The 19,085-nt window shown below is 55.8% G+C and overlaps 5 protein-coding genes across 5 annotated transcripts; 3 read left to right on the top strand and 2 right to left on the bottom strand.

Annotated features, from left to right (window-relative positions):
- Positions 1–5,285: 5,285 nt before the first annotated feature.
- GCG54_00003455 (uncharacterized protein) lies at positions 5,286–7,812 on the top strand (the record flags this gene model as incomplete). The annotated part of the gene is made up of 5 exons (XM_045403528.1): positions 5,286–5,390; positions 5,461–6,535; positions 6,586–6,767; positions 6,818–7,662; positions 7,725–7,812. 5 exons carry the CDS (start codon positions 5,286–5,288, stop codon positions 7,810–7,812), a joined length of 2,295 nt encoding a protein of 764 aa, XP_045259716.1.
- A 365-nt stretch (positions 7,813–8,177) lies between these two features.
- On the bottom strand, positions 8,178–9,095 carry GCG54_00003454 (uncharacterized protein; the record flags this gene model as incomplete). The annotated part of the gene is made up of 1 exon (XM_045403527.1): positions 8,178–9,095. One exon carries the CDS (start codon positions 9,093–9,095, stop codon positions 8,178–8,180), a length of 918 nt encoding a protein of 305 aa, XP_045259715.1.
- A 1,032-nt stretch (positions 9,096–10,127) lies between these two features.
- Positions 10,128–11,356, top strand: GCG54_00003453 (D-xylose 1-dehydrogenase (NADP(+)); the record flags this gene model as incomplete). Its single annotated transcript, XM_045403526.1, has 2 exons — positions 10,128–10,182; positions 10,239–11,356. The coding sequence occupies 2 exons, from the start codon at positions 10,128–10,130 to the stop codon at positions 11,354–11,356; spliced, it is 1,173 nt and encodes a 390-aa protein (XP_045259714.1).
- A 2,282-nt stretch (positions 11,357–13,638) lies between these two features.
- GCG54_00003452 (tRNA (carboxymethyluridine(34)-5-O)-methyltransferase) lies at positions 13,639–14,658 on the top strand (the record flags this gene model as incomplete). The annotated part of the gene is made up of 1 exon (XM_045403525.1): positions 13,639–14,658. One exon carries the CDS (start codon positions 13,639–13,641, stop codon positions 14,656–14,658), a length of 1,020 nt encoding a protein of 339 aa, XP_045259713.1.
- A 964-nt stretch (positions 14,659–15,622) lies between these two features.
- On the bottom strand, positions 15,623–16,947 carry GCG54_00003451 (uncharacterized protein; the record flags this gene model as incomplete). The annotated part of the gene is made up of 2 exons (XM_045403524.1): positions 15,623–16,331; positions 16,418–16,947. Coding segments are annotated over 2 exons (1,239 nt in total), but the record flags the coding sequence as incomplete, so codon positions are not given.
- Between the last annotated feature and the right edge of the window lie 2,138 nt (positions 16,948–19,085).

Raw genomic sequence — 19,085 nt, 5'->3', positions numbered from 1 at the left:
CCTTTGGTTACTAGAGTGGTTGTTTGGATTATACCATATTTGTACATATCTGAAATGTTAACAGTGTGCATACATACATTTTGTGGTTGCTTGTGACTCTTGATCGTTTTTGCTGAATCCTGCGGCCAAAATTGTGATACTCATGCAACAGCTCTTGTTGATGTAGTATTAGACACCGATGCTTTTTAGGTAGGAGTGCATCCAGGACAAGTTGTTTCGAGCAAGAGTGGTATTGCTGTCGTCGTCGTTGTCGTCGTCCTTGTCGTCGTCGTTGTCATCTTCGCTATCATCGCTCACTGTCGTCCTCAATCGAATCATTCCATTGTTAGGTAGGCCGGAGGCTCTTTTTGTTTGTTGGTTTTTGCCGGCCATGCTACAGACGAGCCAAAGGACTGAAGACCAGGACAACTAGGACGCCTGCAGCATTTTAACGGCACCGAGTCCGACGACGGTAACGGAAGCTCATCCCGATCCCGATCCCGTGTTGCTCTTTCAGGCGATCCTGCTCACGCCTTCAAGGTGTCGTTCGCCCCAACACCGCTCGCGAGTCAAGGCAACTCTCACCGCAGCTATTCGATCCCAGTCTGATGGCAACTCTCCCCGACAAAAATACCATTAAAGAGCCCGGACGACTTACACTGCTGGCCCCCCTTCGACCGTCTGCTTATGCATCTGAAGCCCACGGCGTAAGGTGATCGAGTGTATTCGTGTTAGGGGCCATGTACGGCAATGGAACCCACAAAACCCCATAGCGTACTACACTGTACCTTGCTAGCCCCTTCCCTCCACTATCATGGCCATTCCCGATTGAGCATCGCAAAGTACCCTACTTAAGCTGATTGTTCGGTTCCTGAGTCATCAATCCGGCATAGTGTAATGGTTAACATACTCCGCTTTCAATCAGATCGCATCTGAAGATCCGGAGAGCTCCGAGTTCGATTCTCGGTGTCGGAACATGAATATCTTTTTGCAATTTCTTCGCATCGTCATAAAAATCTTTTTAGTCAAGCGATTTGCATGCTTCTGGATACCAGCACGGGTAGAGTGCCAACACGTGTGGTTTGATACGCCCGAGTGATTTTTGACGAATACCATGTTGTTTCGAAAAGCCAGTTGATTGAGGGTGGTGGGTTTGGTGTTAGTGGTTGCACCGGAGGCTGCATCGCCATAATGGCCTTCAATCTTAATCGAGAATTTGTCGCCATTCTCAATCGAGCTTAGAAGGAAAGATGCTGATGACCAAGGTCTAGCCGCAGAAAAGATCCATGAAACTATGCGAGTTGATCCTCTAAAACATCTCTCAGTAAATACTAGATTGTAAATGTAAGCGCCTGTTTCGCTGCTTGTACATATATTCTCAAGATGTTGAAGAAGGCCGAAGTACACCTAATTGCATGTTGTTGGGGAAACAGCCTGGTATGAGATTTCATGAGACCGATTTGCTCTTTGTTTCCGTGACGTATCCTGCCGTGTTTGTATTTCAAGTTTATATATTATGGTCATGGAATGGAGAACTTGCTGCGGTGCCCCTGAGAAGCCTAGTGCAGCTGTAAACCCAGAACGGAGTGATTCAAGGGCTTTCGATGGCAATTCCGATAGCCTGGACTGTCTCTCGGACAGTTCACCGACCGAAAAATCGACTAACACACTCCCGCTCTCCATCATGACATGCTTCTCAGCCAAACTAGCCTATGACAAAACACGTTCCGCCATGGACACCATCAAAAATTGAAAGCTCCAGAAAACGAATGGTAGACAACACACACAAACACAGAAGGACGAGGCAGATTTTAGACTCAAAGCTTACCAGCCGCGTGTGATTCAGCCACCGAAAGACATCATGTAAGCTTCATCTGAACGCTTCCTACGGCGCTTGGTAGATGTCGTTGGTTTGGTGGTCGTGTCGGGGGGTGGCAACCGGAACACCGAATAGCATGCCCGAGTACAGTCTACGCCTTTCTGTGCCTCGAGGTATCAAAAGCAACGCGGTCCAGCTTTGGGCGTAAGTTTGCAGAGGCGAGGCTCTCACCAAAACCACGTTAGAGACTATCCAGCGGGGCGACGCAGACCGGATGAGAGGTATCCGCCATGCGAGTCCGAGCAGACAGTGGGATAGCAGGTTCGCCTTGGGGAGGTCGAGCCTCGTCTTTTCCAGAAAGCGCCTAGTATCTCATTAGATACCATCCGGCCGCACTTCGCCGAACACATCCACGGCTACGTTGAGTTCCGTAGGTCTAGAGATGTTCACGACGGGTGTCACGACGGGTGCACCTTGGGTATAAGAAAGCGCTCGTTATATAGCTCAGTTCAAGGCATGAACTGCATGCTTGGTACTATACCTGAGGGCATGAACTTGGCGGCATGTCGCTGAGCTGTGGATCCCCACCGGAACAAGCTCCGGGCAAGCTTGGGTCAAGGCAGAGGGGAAAAGAGACCTCCGGGTGAACCTCGTGAGTTGAGGGGAACGGACGCAGCACATGCGAGAATTGCTATTATCGTCTGTAAGGTAAAGCTCAGGGTCCAAGTGCCTGCCCACCGGTTATCTAGACTGCGTCGCAAAACGAGCATCCTGGAGGGTCCAGTGCGCTCAGAGAGTTGCGCTGATGTTCAACCCGGGTTAATTAGCGTGTAAGCCAGCAGCGGTTTTCGGGGCTGTTCTGGGGACTTTCAAGATTATCTCCGGTAATAAATGCCAACTTCGATGATGCCCATATTCTTCGGTTCTCGACAGTCGACAACGGCCTTGAGCGACGTACTCTATCGGGGACATCAAAGGGACCGTCCAGATATGCCGCAGTAGTATGCAGAGCTATTAAGCGACGCCAACTCGCCATTGAGGATTGGAGGTATACCAGACCACCGATATGGGCTTTAGAAGATCAGCATCCAAAATACCATGGACCCTGAACCTGGCTGTCACACCACCTGAGCGACAGGTCGAAACACCAGATCCAGAGTTACACCAGGAACATCCATCAGATCGAGGAACCGGTCAGGCCACTGGTCCACTGAGGGGAGTCACATCGTTGGGTCGCAAGAACACGTCAAAGTCAGACGCGTATATTAGCCGCGGAGTTAATATTTGGAGATGGCGAGGGGCAGAAGATTGCGGTTGTCCATGACGTAAAAGCCGTTCCTGATAGTCTGAGGCAATGGACGTAGGGCGGCTTGGGCTATGCGGACGGGGCGGGAGTCGGAAGTGTCGGATGTTGGTTTCTGGGAGCGAGAGAGTTGTAGTCCGGTGGCGGGCATCCGAGTGAGTTTGGACGGATGGCGGGTATCGCGACATGGAGGTTGACTCTGAGCCGTTGTTTCGTCCGTGATGGATGTACCTGAGCGGTCTGCGCAGGTCTGGGGAGGAGGTAGGTAGAATGCTGGAACCGGCTCCGAAGACTGAGTAGGATGGCTGATTGGCCAGGCGGTGGTTCAGCAAGACGGGGGCTCGATCTCGATCGAACAGTGGTTTATTATCGGGCGTCGAACTCCCAGAGTGTCATCGGACGGTGGATTCGCTTAGTGACGTGCATGGACGAGGGTAACAAGAGACCGGGCAGGGCGGTTTGTTGTTGGCGGTAACGTTGGCCAAAGCCAGGGTTAGGGTCCCAATATCGGGAGTGAGCCGGGCGTCATGTCATCCAGGCCATGGGGCAGAATTAAGAAAAGAAGGCCGAAAAATGAGAGACGAAGAAGCTCGGGTAGAAGCCAGGCCCCCAAGTTGGTGGTATGCGAGTCAGAGAACGTGGAGAGCGCGGGATGACATACGACGTGGCAGGTTTGGATTTCTTGCATGCCGGTAAGGGAGACTGGGGTGTTCCTTCCTGGACGGCCGAAGATGCAGGCTCTCCCATTCTTTTGGTTTCGGTCGTTGCGGCGCCGCGTCCTATCACAACGGGCCTCCCGCATGCACGCGCTGCAGCATGCTTTTGGCCACAGCCACCCGATGCTGATCCCCCTCGCCAGAATTACTTGGTGCTGAATGCTGCTGTAAAAGGATAACTGCAGCTGTTCAAGCCACCTCCCCTTAGGTAAGGGACCTGAGGCGATTCGATGTGGGAAACCAAGCGCGGAAGGTACCGCCCTGCTTGAATGAAAGTGAGGCAGGCAGCACCCACAGCATTAGTGGCACCTGCCGGTCTGGCCAGCCCACCAGCACCGGGCCAAGACAAGGAAGGCAGGCCGTGTTGGCGGCGATGGAAGGCGTAGAACGAACTATGAAGCAAGGGACCGACGACTAAGAAACGAGAAACAGCGAGACCTGCTGCAGCAACGCGACGTGGAACCGCAACTGCGCCTGGCGACTGCGACTGCGACTGCCACTGCAGCCCTGCTGAGAAAATTTGACAGTACAGGACAGACTTCCATTGCACCAACCTGCACTAATAAGAGCTTGGAAACGTTCAATGGAACCTGAGGTACCTTACCTTACCTCACCTTGGGCGGTGCAGCATTCGGGTTCTAAACCGGCCCCGTTCAGTCCCTTCCTCTTCCGTACGAATACCGTGCCGTGCCTGCCTTACCTGTCCACCCACCACTATCATCACCACCACCACCACAACGACGCCTGTCCACGTCCCGCATTCGCCCAAACCCAAAAACCCGCCCAAGAGACCCGCCGCCGCCCGAGCTCACTCCGTCATCTCATGCCGTTGCGACAGGTGAACGACCACCTTGAATTGAGGTGAGCGCCATCACTGGTTCATATTTCTCAACTCAACCTTACGACCTTACTGAGCAATCTGTTGCGTACGGGCCACTGCATTTCTGTCTTGCAACAGTCAACGGTTACGGTTACGGCTACGATTACTCCAGCCCATCCCACGGCCCTTACCCCAACTTTACCTGACCTTCCCTTGTCGTTCTCGACTTTGAGATGCATCTCTGATTTTCAGACAACTCACGGACGTTCACCCACAGACACCCGTTTCTCATCCCTCCGACGACAACGGCTGGGCTTGATTGATCCATCCTCGCCGTCGCTAATAAACAACCGCCGCCTCGGAATCCCAAAAATGCGTCAATCGCTGCCTTGAGCCCCATTATCCTTATCGACCATCCCGACATTCATTCCTGTCAGACACGAGCTGATGCCCGGCGGCTTGCTCTGTCTGCGACAGGCGCATTCCCCGTGACACACTTGTTGCGCAGCCACGCGACTAACGAATTCACTCACGCTCGCCCTCGCCCGGACCTCATCGCATTCCCAAATTCTGTTCTTCTTCATCCGCATCGCAATCTTTACCCGGGCTCCCTTATCGGGTTCCTCAATCCTAATTCATCAATGAGACATGGCCGACGTCAAGGAGGGGAGGGATCGAGAAAGCCGACCCGAGAAGAAAAGTTTCTGGGGTAGCATCTTCAGGAACAGGAGCCTCGCGAGGAGAGGAGCACTGGTGCGCTCTCGCAACCGTCGCGTTCATCGCGCGCTTCACTTCCGCGTTTGTTGTGCTGACTTAATCACAGGACAACCCCGAATCGCGCAGGGCGAGTGATGGAGATGTCATTCCACGGAGGCGTCGGTCGTTACCCGACATGTCCGGCGGCACTAGAACTGTCGAGTCTCCAAACGGCCATCCACCACAGCCCAGCTCTCGTCGCAGGCCAAAGAGACCTGATCCGGCGCGAGCCAAGGGTAAAGGCCGCGCCCACCCAAACGGCAATATTTTTGAACAGGGACCACTGACTGAATGGCCGCCGTCTGGCATGTCAAGTAATGAAGAACTCACTCTCGGTGATGCTGTCGCCCTCGTATCGCGAGGTGTGCCTGCTCACAAGGGACATAAGCGCCCTGTTCCTCACGCTTCAGATCATTACTACGCTCTCTTTACGACGTCTTCCAACGGAGACAAAAACGAGGAATCCGATGTGGTCAACTTACACGACTCCATGACCCAGCTCATGACTCTCCGTATGCAGGGTCCTGGTCTCGCCGACTACCCTTGGGAGACATTGGAACAACCCAGCTATGCCTTCTTTCACGGCCAACGCCCCGGCACCATCACCCTTAACCAATGGGCTGCCATGTCAAGCATACTGCCACCGAGGATTGCCTTGAGAGATTCCGGGGTGACGCCTCGGGAGGTCGACTTGGGCCACATATTCAGGCGTCTGAAAGAGCTGGAGTCCGGCCTCGAGGACGACGACGAAGAATTTATGTACAGAAGTCTATACCGCCGCTTTCTTCGCGATCCCGAAAAGCTGCTGAGTCCGCACAAGACGCTTGACAAGCAGATCACTGATCTGATCATGGTTTTAACACGGCCGGATTGGATTGACTTTACAAACCCCAAAAACCAAGTCGTCACGCGGTTTATCTTCGACCCAAGTAATTCCAGCCAGGCTCAGTACCTCAAGTTCTGCCATCAACTCCTGCTCAGCATGGAGCTTGACCTCCGCATCAACTCAAGTCTTCATGCTGACTCGGCAAAAGACAAGTTGGTACTGCAACTTCCACCTACCATTCAATGGAATCTCGCACTTGCGAGACGTTGGCGGGAGCATGTCAGGGTCGAGAGCTATGGAAAGACGGTCGATCAGAGTAAGTCAATGAGCGCAGCACTTTGACGGCATACGCTCACGATGTCGCAGTAAGCCTCCGCTTCAGATTGAAGAAGCGGCAAATCAAGATGCTACGACGATTCGCTCAGATGATGAAGTGGCCAAACCTTGGCCAAACCCTAGACAGCATGAAGCAGCGAGACATCGAGGCGAGTCTCGACATCATCAGCTCTGATGCATTGGCCTTCTTCAGCGGGCTTGTGCTGCCGGGTGTAAGTCTCCCATTTCCCAGGTCATTGCGCTTGAGCTAACCTCTGACGAGCCAACATTTCCGTTTTTGATTATGAATACCCTGATCGACATCGATCCTGACAAGGCTACCGATTCCCTTGCCCTCCTTACACATCTCCATCCTCACTGTGGATTCCAGTATAGGAATAGTTACACGTACTGGACTGCTTCATCAATTGTTGGCAAGGTCCTTGCTCCCACTTGCAGGTCTTTGGCTGGCTGGGTTGGGCCCGCTCGACCAACGGCAGACCTCGGCCGTTCTCAGATCGCGAGAGTGCGGTCGCGCCGACCCCGTCAACGAATGACGCCTGAAGATGTCCAGTCCATGAGCGAGCGATCCGACCCTCTTGGCCCTCCGGCTGAGGTGTTCCCCGTCAAGGAGTACAAACTCGTGGGGCCTGATGCCGACGACATTGTCGACACGGTGCGCATTGAGCTCCTCAGCTTCAAAGCTATCCCGGACCGATTCCAGGAACCACCGCCTGCGCCGAAGGTGTACGATGCCACGATTCAATTCGCTGTTGATGGGGTTTCGTGGCCAATGCGTCTTACCTACGACGTGTGCTTCATTTCGGCATGGCCTTGTTCAGACGGGCCGCACCCACTGTTTTTCGATTACGTCTACCAAACTGTACGGGCGGACGACATCATGAGCATCAAAGATTGGGGTGGGTTATACGGACAGTCTCAGAGTGCGCGCAGCTCCCGGACCAGTTCTAATCCGGGCCCTCACACAGCTTCAAGCCAGGAACAGATTGATGAGGAGCAAGTCTTGGTTGTGGAAGCATTCGGGGTAAGGGATAACGAGGTTTTGGTCAGAGCTTGGTGTTCCCACTGGGGCCTCAGCGCCATCGTTGCTGATCTCCGCAAGACTTGGTTAGTTTTACTTACCGTCCCATTTTCTTTGTTTGCACGAGGGAAAGCTGACCTTTGAACAGTATGGCTTGTGCCATTCGAGAGGCGTATGCAGCAACTTTGACCGTTGTGGTTCTGGTCGACAGTCGAGAATACAACGACGACGATTAATGACAATTGATGAGCCACGTTTGTTATAATGGCGACTCGGCAGGATAGAAGGGAAAAGTCGAGGGATAATCTGGCCGCCATTGATCAAAGCTTTCTTTCAAGTTTCAAGATACCACTGCGAGTATACTTTACGAGGGCGCCAACTTCACAGTGGGACGCCGGGATGACGTCGAGGAAGGAGGATGTATTTTGCATGAGGGCTGGCTGACAGCTCTGGCGCGTTTCTGCGAATTACGAAATACCCCGTGGCAGAATGCATTCTTGGGCGTTTCGTCACGAATGCGGGAGAGGTACCTTGCTCTCCCTATGAATACACTATTGCCGGATAGTCTTGGCGCATGATATTCTCTACCATTCTTCTTCACTCACTTGGTGTCTCCCAGAATAAGTTTGAAGGCTTGCAAGCTTTGCTCCCAAAGTGCTGATCCCTCGCCCGCAGCCCAAGCCGTCACCTTCTCCACGCCCTCCAAATCACCCTTCATCCGAGATTCGTTCGTTGTCCCGTCCAGAACACTCACGCCTCCTAAGCCTAGCACGAGTCCGTACATGGCGACCTCGTTGCTCACCCCCACCGCTGCAGCAATCCCCCCCACCAGTTCACTCTTGACAATACCTGGATTCGCCGTCAAGGTCCAGAAAGACTGAAAATTGATACCGCGCTCGCGGCAAAAGACGCGCACGGGGGTGTTGTAGGCCTCCTTTGGGTTCAGGCGATTCTGGACGACGACGGGCTTGACGGCGGCATCTTTGCAGAGGGCCTGCAGCTCATCCAGGTCGACGTTGGATATGCCGATAGTGCGGATACGATGGGGCACGTAGGACTCCAGGGCCCGCCAGGCGAGGAGAGTGTCCTCGTGTTCTCGGAATGGCGAGTGGAGCAGCACGCAGTCTAGGTAGAATTCGTCGTCCGCGGTGGCGGGCTCTTTGGCTGCGTCTGCCGACTCAGCAGCCGTGTCTTTGAAAAGAGACTTGGGAACAGACAGGCGCTTGAATGAGGTGGCGACTTGCTCGTGGACCTGGTCCGGGATGGGGAGCTCGGACGGGGCCGGAGAGAACTTGGTCTGGAGGTAGAGGGATGAACGGGAGATGGTCTTTGGATTCTGGGTAAGCCAGGTGCGCAGGCCGGCGCCGACGCCCTCTTCGTAGTAGTGGTGGGACGCCGCCGTGTCGAGGCCGCGGAAGCCGGCCGAGAGGGCGGAGACCACGAGAGGGGCCGTCTGGGCCTTCTTCCAGGCGGTGCCGTAGATTAAGCGGGGAATCGGAGCGACGGTGTTTGATGCCATGGTGGTCAATAACGCCGGTGAGTCAGGCGGTGAAGAACGGCTTCGATAGCTGTTGCTTGGCAAATTGTCTGGGGAGCGGGAGATCACGCTGTGCTTTGGTGAGGGGTTGGCTTGCTTGAGGAGATGCAATCAAGCGACGGGGCTCAAGCGGCGCGGGTCACGGTCGGTTCCCAAGACATGAAGCCCTTGCCTTTCAAACATGCAAGACTAGCGTTGAGATATGTTGCAGTCGGGCTTCCAGAAGTTCGATATCGCAGGAATAGCCTCATGCAAACGGCCGACACTCCGCGGTGTTAGTTTCGGCACGCCCATTCCCGCCAACGCGCGGGATTAATACCCCGCCGCCGGAGCTCGTTTATGACGTCTTATCAGTGGCCGATAAGAGGTGGAAGACCCCGCCGCGGGGTAAGTCCCGACTTTCCCCCGTGCGAATCCCCAAAGCTCTCTAGGAGCTCTCGCTCATTACATTCCTAGCTGGCCCAAAAGGGAAAGTCTAGGAGTTGAACCTGTACATTCCTAACGTCTCAAAGTGGGAATCGTCGTTACCCAAGGCGCGTGTCTAGGGCGTCATCCATGATGTTTCGAGACTCGGGGTTTGCACAGGTCCAATTTCTGAGCATCACCCACCGAGCAATTTAGCCGGTGCTTGGGCGGGACTGGCGGAAGCTCCGCTCGCTCGACTTGAGCATCGTCGCTTGCTGTCATGTTCCAGTAAGGTACCTAGATATTTCCAGAGGCAGGTAGTTTCGTGTTCAAGAAGGTACCCATGTTTTCCCGCTCTCGTACCCCGCAGCAGCTCCCTCCGGACTACTGCGCCTGGTGGTGTGTGTGTGGAGGGGGCGCGTATCGACGTGCAATTGAAAAAGGAAAAGACACCCTCGCCGATTCGCTCCTTTTTACCATCCCTTGTTCTTCAGCCAACTGTCGTTTCCTCTCTCTATATAGAGTGCTACTCGACTTCCTTCGAATCTAGTTGCACCCTCAGTCTTGGTTCAGCTCGCAAGCACTGTCAGCACCCGCATCGACTTCACAATGGCGCCGCACACTGTCAAATGGGGCATCATGGCCACCGGCTGGATCGCCGAGAGTAAGCCCTCCTTCACAACAGGCAAAACATTGGCGATTGACGACTGATCACTCCAGCCTTCTGCAAGGATCTCTTGACCAACCCTGCCGCCCGCGATGTGACCGATGTCGCCCACAAGATCGTCGCCGTCTCCTCCTCCCGCGACGCCCAAAAGGCCCGCGACTTCATCAAGAAGATTGACGGTCCCTCGGACGCCGCCACCTACGGCTCGTACGCCGACCTTGTCGCGGACCCCAATGTCGACATCATCTACGTCGCGACTCCGCACAGCCACCACTTCCAGAACGCCATGCTGGCCCTCGATGCCGGCAAGAACGTCCTCTGCGAGAAGGCCCTGACCGTCACCGCCGACCAAACCCGCCGTCTCGTCGAGACCGCCCGCGCCAAGAAGCTCTTCTTCATGGAGGCCGTCTGGACCCGTTACTTCCCCCTCAGCATCAAGGTCCGCGAGCTCATCGCTACCGGCGCCATCGGCAAGGTCTATCGCGCCACCGCCGACCTGTCCTTCAACAACAACACCGAGGACCCCAACAAGCTGTCTTTCCCTGACTCCCATCGCATGGTCAACCCAGAGCTGGCTGGCGGTGCTCTGCTGGACTTGGGCATCTACTCTTTGACGTGGATCTTCCAGACCCTGTACCACCTGCAGGAGGGTGAGAAGGAGGCGCCCCAGGTTCTCGCAGCCGTGCAGAAGTACCCCGTCACCGGCGCCGACGAGTCCACCAGCATGATCCTCAACTTCCCCAAGCACCAGATGACCGGTATCGCGACCACCTCGATGCGCGTGGCAACCGACCCCGATGGCGCCGGCAAGTCAGCACCCGCCATCCGAGTTCAGGGCTCCGAGGGCGAGATCCAGGTCGCCCACCCCGCCTATAGGCCGCTGTCGTACAAGCTCATCAAGAAGGACGGCACGGTCGAGGCCGTCGACTGCCCCATCCCTACGGATCCGAGCCGCAACAACTGGGGCCACGGTATGTTCTGGGAGGCCGACGAGTGCGCACGCTGCTTGCGTGACGGCAAACTCGAGAGCCCAACGCTGCCGCTGTCGGAGAGTCTCGTCATCATGGAGACGATGGACAGCGCCATCAAGCAGGGCGGCATCAAGTACCCCGAACTCATCACCACCGACAAGTTTGACCCCAAGAGCCCGCTGAACCTTGGAAACGCCTGAGCCAGTCAAAGTGTAGCAGATTGGAGCGAAAATGTGTAACTAGATGCAAGACAGCAGATGAGGTACACAAGGTTCGGAGTCGACGGCCGCCTCCGTGGATCCGGGACCGGCGCCCCGATCCCCCATCTTGGAACGGGACGGAGGCAGCCGCCCAAGAACCTTTCTAATAGATAAAATAAGCAATTGCCCTACTCCGTCTTCCTTCGTGACCCAAGAGTACGTACTCGTCGTGGAATCCTGGAACGCAAGCAGGAACCGGTTCGTCAGTTTGATTCTACTCTTACACCCACCCCCTGCCGCTATGCATCCCTCCTTCCCGAAGAACCCTGATGAGGCAGGCTTCCTTCCAAAATAACGTCAGCGCCCGGCCAGGTAAGGTGTGGGAACTTGGAAGGAACCATCCATCCCAAATCATGCACCCCGTGCAATTCTGGATCTTCTACAGCTAACACTCTGCGAGCCTCATCTCACCCTACACACTCATGCAATTACCACACGTGGCCTCGGAGACGACTGTGTAACTCGGTCAGCGGCACAGCGCAGACATAATCTCGCCTGACAGCACAATTATGGTGCTGATCGGAGATTGAGTAGGTCCCAAGGACTCGGGAGCGCCGTTGGTCTTTTGGACAGTGGTTCCGGCTGCATGTGACGACATGGTCTGACGAGAAAGGAAACGGCGCAATGCAACGATTAAAGCGACGTCCCTTTTTCTGGTGTAAGTGAAGCGTTACGAATAGAGACTTAATTAACCCAGGGATGCAGAGACCCATCGTTCACCGATCGAAGCAAACATCGGAATCACACACTGATCCCCTGGTCACCGCTCGCCCGCGGCCCGCCTTGCTCTCTTCCTCCTATTCCGTGTCCCGATGCATCAGGGGGAAGAGATGTGTATTTCCCGGAATGGACTCCGGTCAGCAACGTTGCCGTTCGGGGGGCGTTCGCAGGAACCCCAAGAAGGGCTACCAAGATCCCTGGCGACAATCACGCAAGAAATCATCCAGGGTGGTTCTCCATCCGTTCATACCGAGTGATCGGAATTCCAAATTTCGTTTCGTGCCCCGGTCGAGCAATGCAACCTCTGCTCTTTCCTGCCCGTCTCCTTTTGAAAGCTTTCGTGTCTCGATCTGGTTTGCTCACACGCCGCACCACACACCCCTCTCACCCCTTTTTTTTCTCAATCAATCGCCAAAGCGGCTGAAGAGTATGCAGGAGGACCAGGGTGAAAATAAGACCACAAGCAAACACAACGATCCATGGGTCGAATGCCGCCGGCTCTCTCAGCCCCTCAAATGCCGCTTCTTCATCAATGCACGAACGAACGAGGGAGGAATGCCGTCATTGGAAGCCGTTGCCGTAAATACGGGCACACAACGGGCATTGTTTAGGCGGCAGGTTCGTGATCATGTACGACCCCGGAGCAATACTCGGCGTACCCCGAGCCGGGGATTAAAGGGCCCTAATCCCGGAACGCAACCCCCGTTCGAGGCGCGGCGTTCGTAGCGCTAGTTCTGAGGTGTGCCGCACCGTATCCGTGCCGCATTTCCCATTCTGCGTCGAGGACCCACCGCACACAACGCCTACACGTTTTTTTCTTTCTTCCTGTCTTTCCCTACCTACGGATACCTTACCTTACGTTAGGGTCCTCCAGAGTCAGCAGCCAGCGCAAACTGGCGGGGTGCAGTCCAGGAAGGCAGACAGACGCCACAGACGCACGCTCAGACTGGTTCGTTTTCTCCTCTGGCTCCAAGTCACCGCATCGTCTCTTGGTTCCTTTCCACGTCCCTTCTGCAACCACACCCGGCGAAGGAAAACCATCTTCCAAGTCCTGCAGCCCGCAGCGCACGAACCCTCCGCAGTCCACCCATTTTTCTGCGTCCCTTTTTGTCTTCGAAACCTACCCCTTTGCATTAATTATATTAGCACCAAACGCCTGCGCGCAGCCGCCCGGACGAACAGAACACACGCCCAGACAACGGGCGCTGTATTAACGCTTACCAACCTTAACGGGACCGCAGACCAGGGCCCTGGCTGAGATTGCACCACTTCACCTCCTCTTCTTCTGTCCAACCCAGGACAGAAACTTGCTTCAGCGTGGGTGTGTGACTACAACACTACCTTGTCACACGACACCGGCTACCTAGACAAGGGGAGAGAGCTTTGTTTTCGCTCTCGCCGCAAACACTGCCCTGTGAAGCTCGAACCTCCTGAAAAGGGAAATCAGCTGTAGCATACTTTGCTGCATCAGCTCTCAGCCCAGAAATCAGCTAGCCGCCCACATGGGAGCATCATCCGGCCCCCAACTCGGCGCCGGCACGGCCGTGCCCGCCTCCGTTCCCCATTTGCCGGGGCACCCTTCTGCTCTCGGCGACTCCTCCGCCGCCGCTTCCGCCGCCGCAGCCCCGTCGGCAACCCCACATGCCCGAACTGAGACCGACGGTCAGCAGGAAGATGCTGAGTCCTACGAGTCTCGCCACGTCCACACCGTCTACGAGGCCATCGCCCCGCACTTCTCATCCACCCGCTACAAGCCTTGGCCCCTCGTCTCTTCCTTCCTTCTGTCCCTCGCCCCGGGCTCCGTCGGCCTCGACGCCGGCTGCGGCAACGGCAAGTACATCGGCGTCAACCCGTCCCTCTACATCATCGCCTCAGACCGGAGCGCGAACCTCGTCTCCCTCGCACGGGACTACCAGCCCCCGTTCTACAATGAGAACGCGCCTAAAGGGGGTAAGAAGAAGGGCGGGAGCAAAACGTCAACTACCACCACCGCTGCTGCTGCTGCTGCTGCTCCCGTCGAGACTGCTCCTCCTCCTCCGCCAGTAGCAACCCCAAAAAACCAGGTTCTAGTCGCAGACTCGCTGGCCCTCCCCTACCGCCCCTCCGCCTTTGACTTTGCCATCTCCATCGCCGTCATCCACCACATGTCGACCCGCGACCGCCGCCGTGCCGCCGTCGCCGCGTTGCTGTCCTCCGTCCGGCCAGGCGGCGGCCAACAAGAACAAGGAGGCAAAGTGCTCGTCATGGTCTGGGCCCTCGAGCAAGGGAACAGCCGGCGAGGGTGGGACGCCGGCGCGGACCAGGACCAGCTCGTCTCGTGGGTCACCAAGGGCAGCAAGACCGCTGACACCGAGGCCGCCACCGAGGAGGAGAGGAAGCCCAAGGACACGACCTACCAGCGCTATTACCACCTCTACCGCGAGGGCGAGCTGGAAGAGGACGTCGTGGCTGTGGGCGGCAGAGTTCTCGACAGCGGCTACGAACGAGACAACTGGTGGGCCATATTCTGCCGGGACTCATAGTTCAACAAAAATGAAGCAGCAAAACAAAAGGGAGGGCGTCACTTTGGACAGGATAGGAATGGCGACAAAGAGGCAAGGGAAAATAAGTGATCTAGGGACCTGCAATTCTATCATGACCATATCCCGTCTCTTCATATCAAGTGACGTCTTTCGGAGCTCCTCCTCCTCTCCCTAATACACAAGGAGACAATACGTACAGACGAAGTTTCACCCACGTGCCCACATACACACACACACACACACACACACACACCCGACCCGACAACACCAAACACACCTAGTTATTTACCCATGTTTACTTGTGACACAAAAATATCAATGACGAAAAACTCCCTTGATTCCATCCTCCTTAACCCGTTCCTCACTCCGCCCCGCCCACCCACCTGCCGGGTACCGTGGAAACCCAACGGCAAATAAAAAGTTTTGTTTTCTCTTCGCATACCACGTCGCCGGCTCAGAAAATGTGTTTCGAACATGAGAAAAAGGAGAAATGAAAGTTAAATGACATGAAGTAGAAGTAAAGAGGCGGGGTAAGGAAAGGTAGATGGTTGTAAAGGACACACAAAATCCCTCCTCGCTTGGAGCGAAGGCGGGGCCCAATTGCCAAGATTTTTGACTGACTGGCGTAGAATGGGGGGAAAGCTTGTCAAGCCCGCCGCGTGTGCGTGGTGGTAACGATGTTGTTGTTGTGTATGAGAAGAAGTAAAAAAGATGGAAGACAAGATTTTTGCTCCGATCCCGATGCAACATGCCAGTGTTTCCCATTTCTCGTGCCCCTCGCAACACCACGAGCAAATGAGAGAAAAAATCAACACAAACCCCGGAGGTTCCCCATGCTATCATGAAAAAGAGGAAAAAGGGGTGCGCACACGATGGCCATGCCGACCTCCTCTACCCCTTGAAATAAAACAGGATTTTTTTTCCCAACTCCAAGTTCGCCTCGCCACCTTTGCTTGCCCTACAGTCATGCCATACGTCGCCTTTCCATCTCCTCCTGGCGAGGATTCAAGTGCCGTCGACGGCTCGTCTCTCGTGCGCCCATCTCAGTACCCGGGCTCGCTCTTCTCTTGGAGCCGGCAGGCTCGTGAGGAGGGTAGTGGAGGGCTGGGAGTAGCGGGCCTGGACTGGCCCTCGCGCTGGGTACGGGGCTAGCCGTAGGCATGCCGCCCATCGCGTACGCTGGGGTGCTGTACGGGCTCACGCCGGTTGTCAGTTCGGCTACTCCCGGAAGCATCCCCGCACCTCGGCCCGGCGGTAGGCCTTGGATCGGAGCCAGGCCGGGGCCGCCCGGGGGCCCAATGCCCGCCAGCTGTACACCCTCGTTCGGATCCGAACCCATAGGTGGCCGTCCAGGAATGCTCTCACGCCTGGCAGCAATGACTCGGCCGCCAGGAATTGGCGATATGCCGGGAGGCGGTCGGCTGTATCGTGGGGAAGGTCCGCCAATGTCCCGAGGTAAACTGCCCTGGGATTGCGAGTGCATGTGGCCGCGAGAGGGCGAATGTCGGTGGCTACCGCCTGGTTGATCGACGTTGACCGCTGTGAGGGAGAAAGGCACCACGCCAGCACGCCGGGCCATGTCGGCCTCGCCCAGCTGCCAGTGCATAGCTTCCGCAGCACGCCAAGGGACTGCCATCTCCTCTGCAACTTTCGCCCACATCTCCGGTTTGAATCTGGACACCAGGTTAGCTCATCTCTCCGCGTTGTCAGGCGAGGGAAGACCGCATGTCTTCCACGATCTCGACGGGGCGATTCATACCTCTCGTACAACCGTGCGAGCTTGTTCTTGCGCTCCTCGTCCCATTCGCTTCGTCTCTCGAGGTAATTCTGGTAATGAAGTCGACAGCTGATGGCACTCCGTCCCGGCAGACGTTTCGAAATGTCCTCCCACTTCATCCCGCTCCCCCGAAGCTCGATGATTAGCGCATCCTCCTCCGGCGACCACTTGCTCTGCTTCTTTGCCGGAGACTCCGCGACGTGCGGCGGCATGGCGCGCTTGCCGCTCGCAGCCAAGCCCGGTGCTACGGGTGGCGGGACATACGGAGGTAGTCCGCTGACAGGCGCCGTGGCCGCCGTGGTTGCGGTTGTGGAGGGGACTGACGAAGATCGAGCGTGTTGAGGAGGAGCAGCGGAGGACTCATCTGAGTCGGGGGCCTTCAGGAGAGACGCGATATCCACGGTGACGGTTTTGCCGCCTAAGTAAGTGGGATACGGCCTTGTGTCATGGGCGCGATAGACGCGCGCCAGCTTTTCGGTTTGCGGAACGCCACCCAGGAGGCGGCCGGATTTTTCTTAAAAATGGAGCTGGAGGGGCGATGGTCGGTGAGATGTTCCGACCTTTCTGAGGGGCGTATCGAGTACTCGTGGGCTCGTTGGGAAGTGCTCCCAGCTTCGCAGGCAGAGATCCGAGCAAGGTCGACTCGCTGGAGAAGGCAGCAGGATGGAGTTGGAGATGGACCGGAGAGTCGTTGACGAGTGGGTATTAGTGACAAAGGAGTCCGCAGCTGCGGACGAGAGGAGCAGTGGAGGTATCGTGAGTGTGTTGTATCAGGACAATGGACGGCTCTGGCCTCGTGAGATGGGAAACGTCCCGTGTATCCTGGTGGAGAGTGAAAAGGGGGAAAGATCTGAAAAGGAAGGAGGACCTGAGCTCAGATCAAGATGGGTGCGTAGCTGGCGGTGTTTTTGAAGGAAGTCATCAACATGATTGGGCCAGTCCGAGAGGCCGGTGACCAATGATCGGGGAAATGAGCTTGCCTGGTGATGAGGCAAGCAGGCAGGCAGGCGGACAGGGCAGGGCAGGACGGGAGGGCGTCGGCGTAAGTATACGTCAGTCAAACTAGGCTGCTAGAAGTCTTCATCAGAAAGCGAAGCTTTGCCAGAGTCATCGTTCTCCTACGGAAAGTCGGTAGAGGCCAACGAAACAAGGTACAAGCCAGTCTACGTCGGGAACTTGCGGTGCTGCAGATTGTGAATGGAAGAGAAAAGAATTAAAATGGACCAAGGAAGCAGTAGTTGGAGGGACGGTGATGGGTTGAAGAGGTAGTGGAGGTAGAGAGGTAGAGGTGGGGGACGGAGACCGGGGTCTGATTAACAAAGTGACAGCCAGGGCCAGGAAGACTTCTCTTAAACTGACGAGAGGAAAGTCATCGAAGAAGAAACGAGAGGAGACTTGAGTGGGAGCAAGGGAGGGGCGTGTGGAAGGGGGTGAGTTGAGGAAAGAAAAAAAGAAGAAGACGGCGGGATGAGGTTGACGAGCCCAGCAGCGGCACCACAGCGGCAGCAAGCCAGCAAGCAGTCCAGCAGGAGCGCGTGAGAATATGTGTGAGAGAGGGCCACCGAGGCTGTGGAGAAGGGAAAGAGACGACGAGGAGCGGTAGCGTAGCGTGTGCGTGTGTGCGTGTGTGGTGTGTATGGTAGGTATGTGGTATGTGTGTGTGCGTGTGTGCGCTGTGGGAAAAGAGGTGTGAGAAGAAGGAGAAGTGTGTGTGTGTGTGTGTGGTGTGTGCTGCTGTGTGTTTGGCAAGGGCAAAGGTTGGTTAGGTTTTGGAAAGCAGTTCCCAGAGTGAGAAGAGCAGAAACAGCAGTAGCAGTGAGCAGCAGCAGCAGCAGCAACAACAATACGGTAGCTAGCCGGCAGACGCAGTGGCAGCTACAGCAAGAGTGTACGTAGCGATAGGGCAGAGCATATATGTCAAGGTCGCATATAGGGAGGCACTGCGTGAGTGCTGGTAGATGATGGGATCTTGTTGGTGCCGCCGGTCCCTTGCCTTGCCTGGGCCAACCCGTCTTTTGCCCTGCCCTCATTGAAGAATGCGATGCGGTGGAGGTGGTCGAATAAGGCTCAGGAAGTTGACCTCACCCAGGCATAGTTTGGGAACCTACATGGATGGGCTAGTTGAGCACATGTTTGAAAGACACACGCCCCCCCCCCTCCCCGCTGCGCACACACAGACACCAGGTGGCTTCCATGCTTTCTTTTCCAACACACACCCCCCCTTGCCCAATGCCTTGTTTAGCGGCAGGCCTGGTGCTGATGTTCTCCCGCACGTCGACACCCTGGACGCTGTAGCTTAAGAGGGGTCTCGAATAGGGGACGAGGACGGTGAGGGATTGAGAGAAATGCAATGGTAGGAAAACGGCAAAGAGACTGCTTGATTTGTTGGACACTGTAATCCCATGAGAAACCTATACTCTAGCTGCTGGTAGTTTGGGTACAAAGTCATGCAAATGGCTTTTGCGCCGTAGTCGAATAGACAGTCCGCCGCCCATGGCCAACGCGTGTAATGCGAAGCCCAAGCCAAATTCACTGGTGGGCCTGGCTGGCTGGATGACAGCTCCGAAAGATGGAATCCGAGAAACGCAGACAATGGGATTTGCCTGGATAAGGGTATGTTCGTGTCCGTGTCTGATGGGCAGGCCTGGTC

Source organism: Colletotrichum gloeosporioides (assembly GCF_011800055.1).
Source record: "Colletotrichum gloeosporioides strain Lc1 chromosome Unknown consensus_74, whole genome shotgun sequence".
NCBI lineage: Eukaryota > Fungi > Ascomycota > Sordariomycetes > Glomerellales > Glomerellaceae > Colletotrichum > Colletotrichum gloeosporioides.
This window is presented reverse-complemented; position numbering and strand designations above follow the sequence as displayed.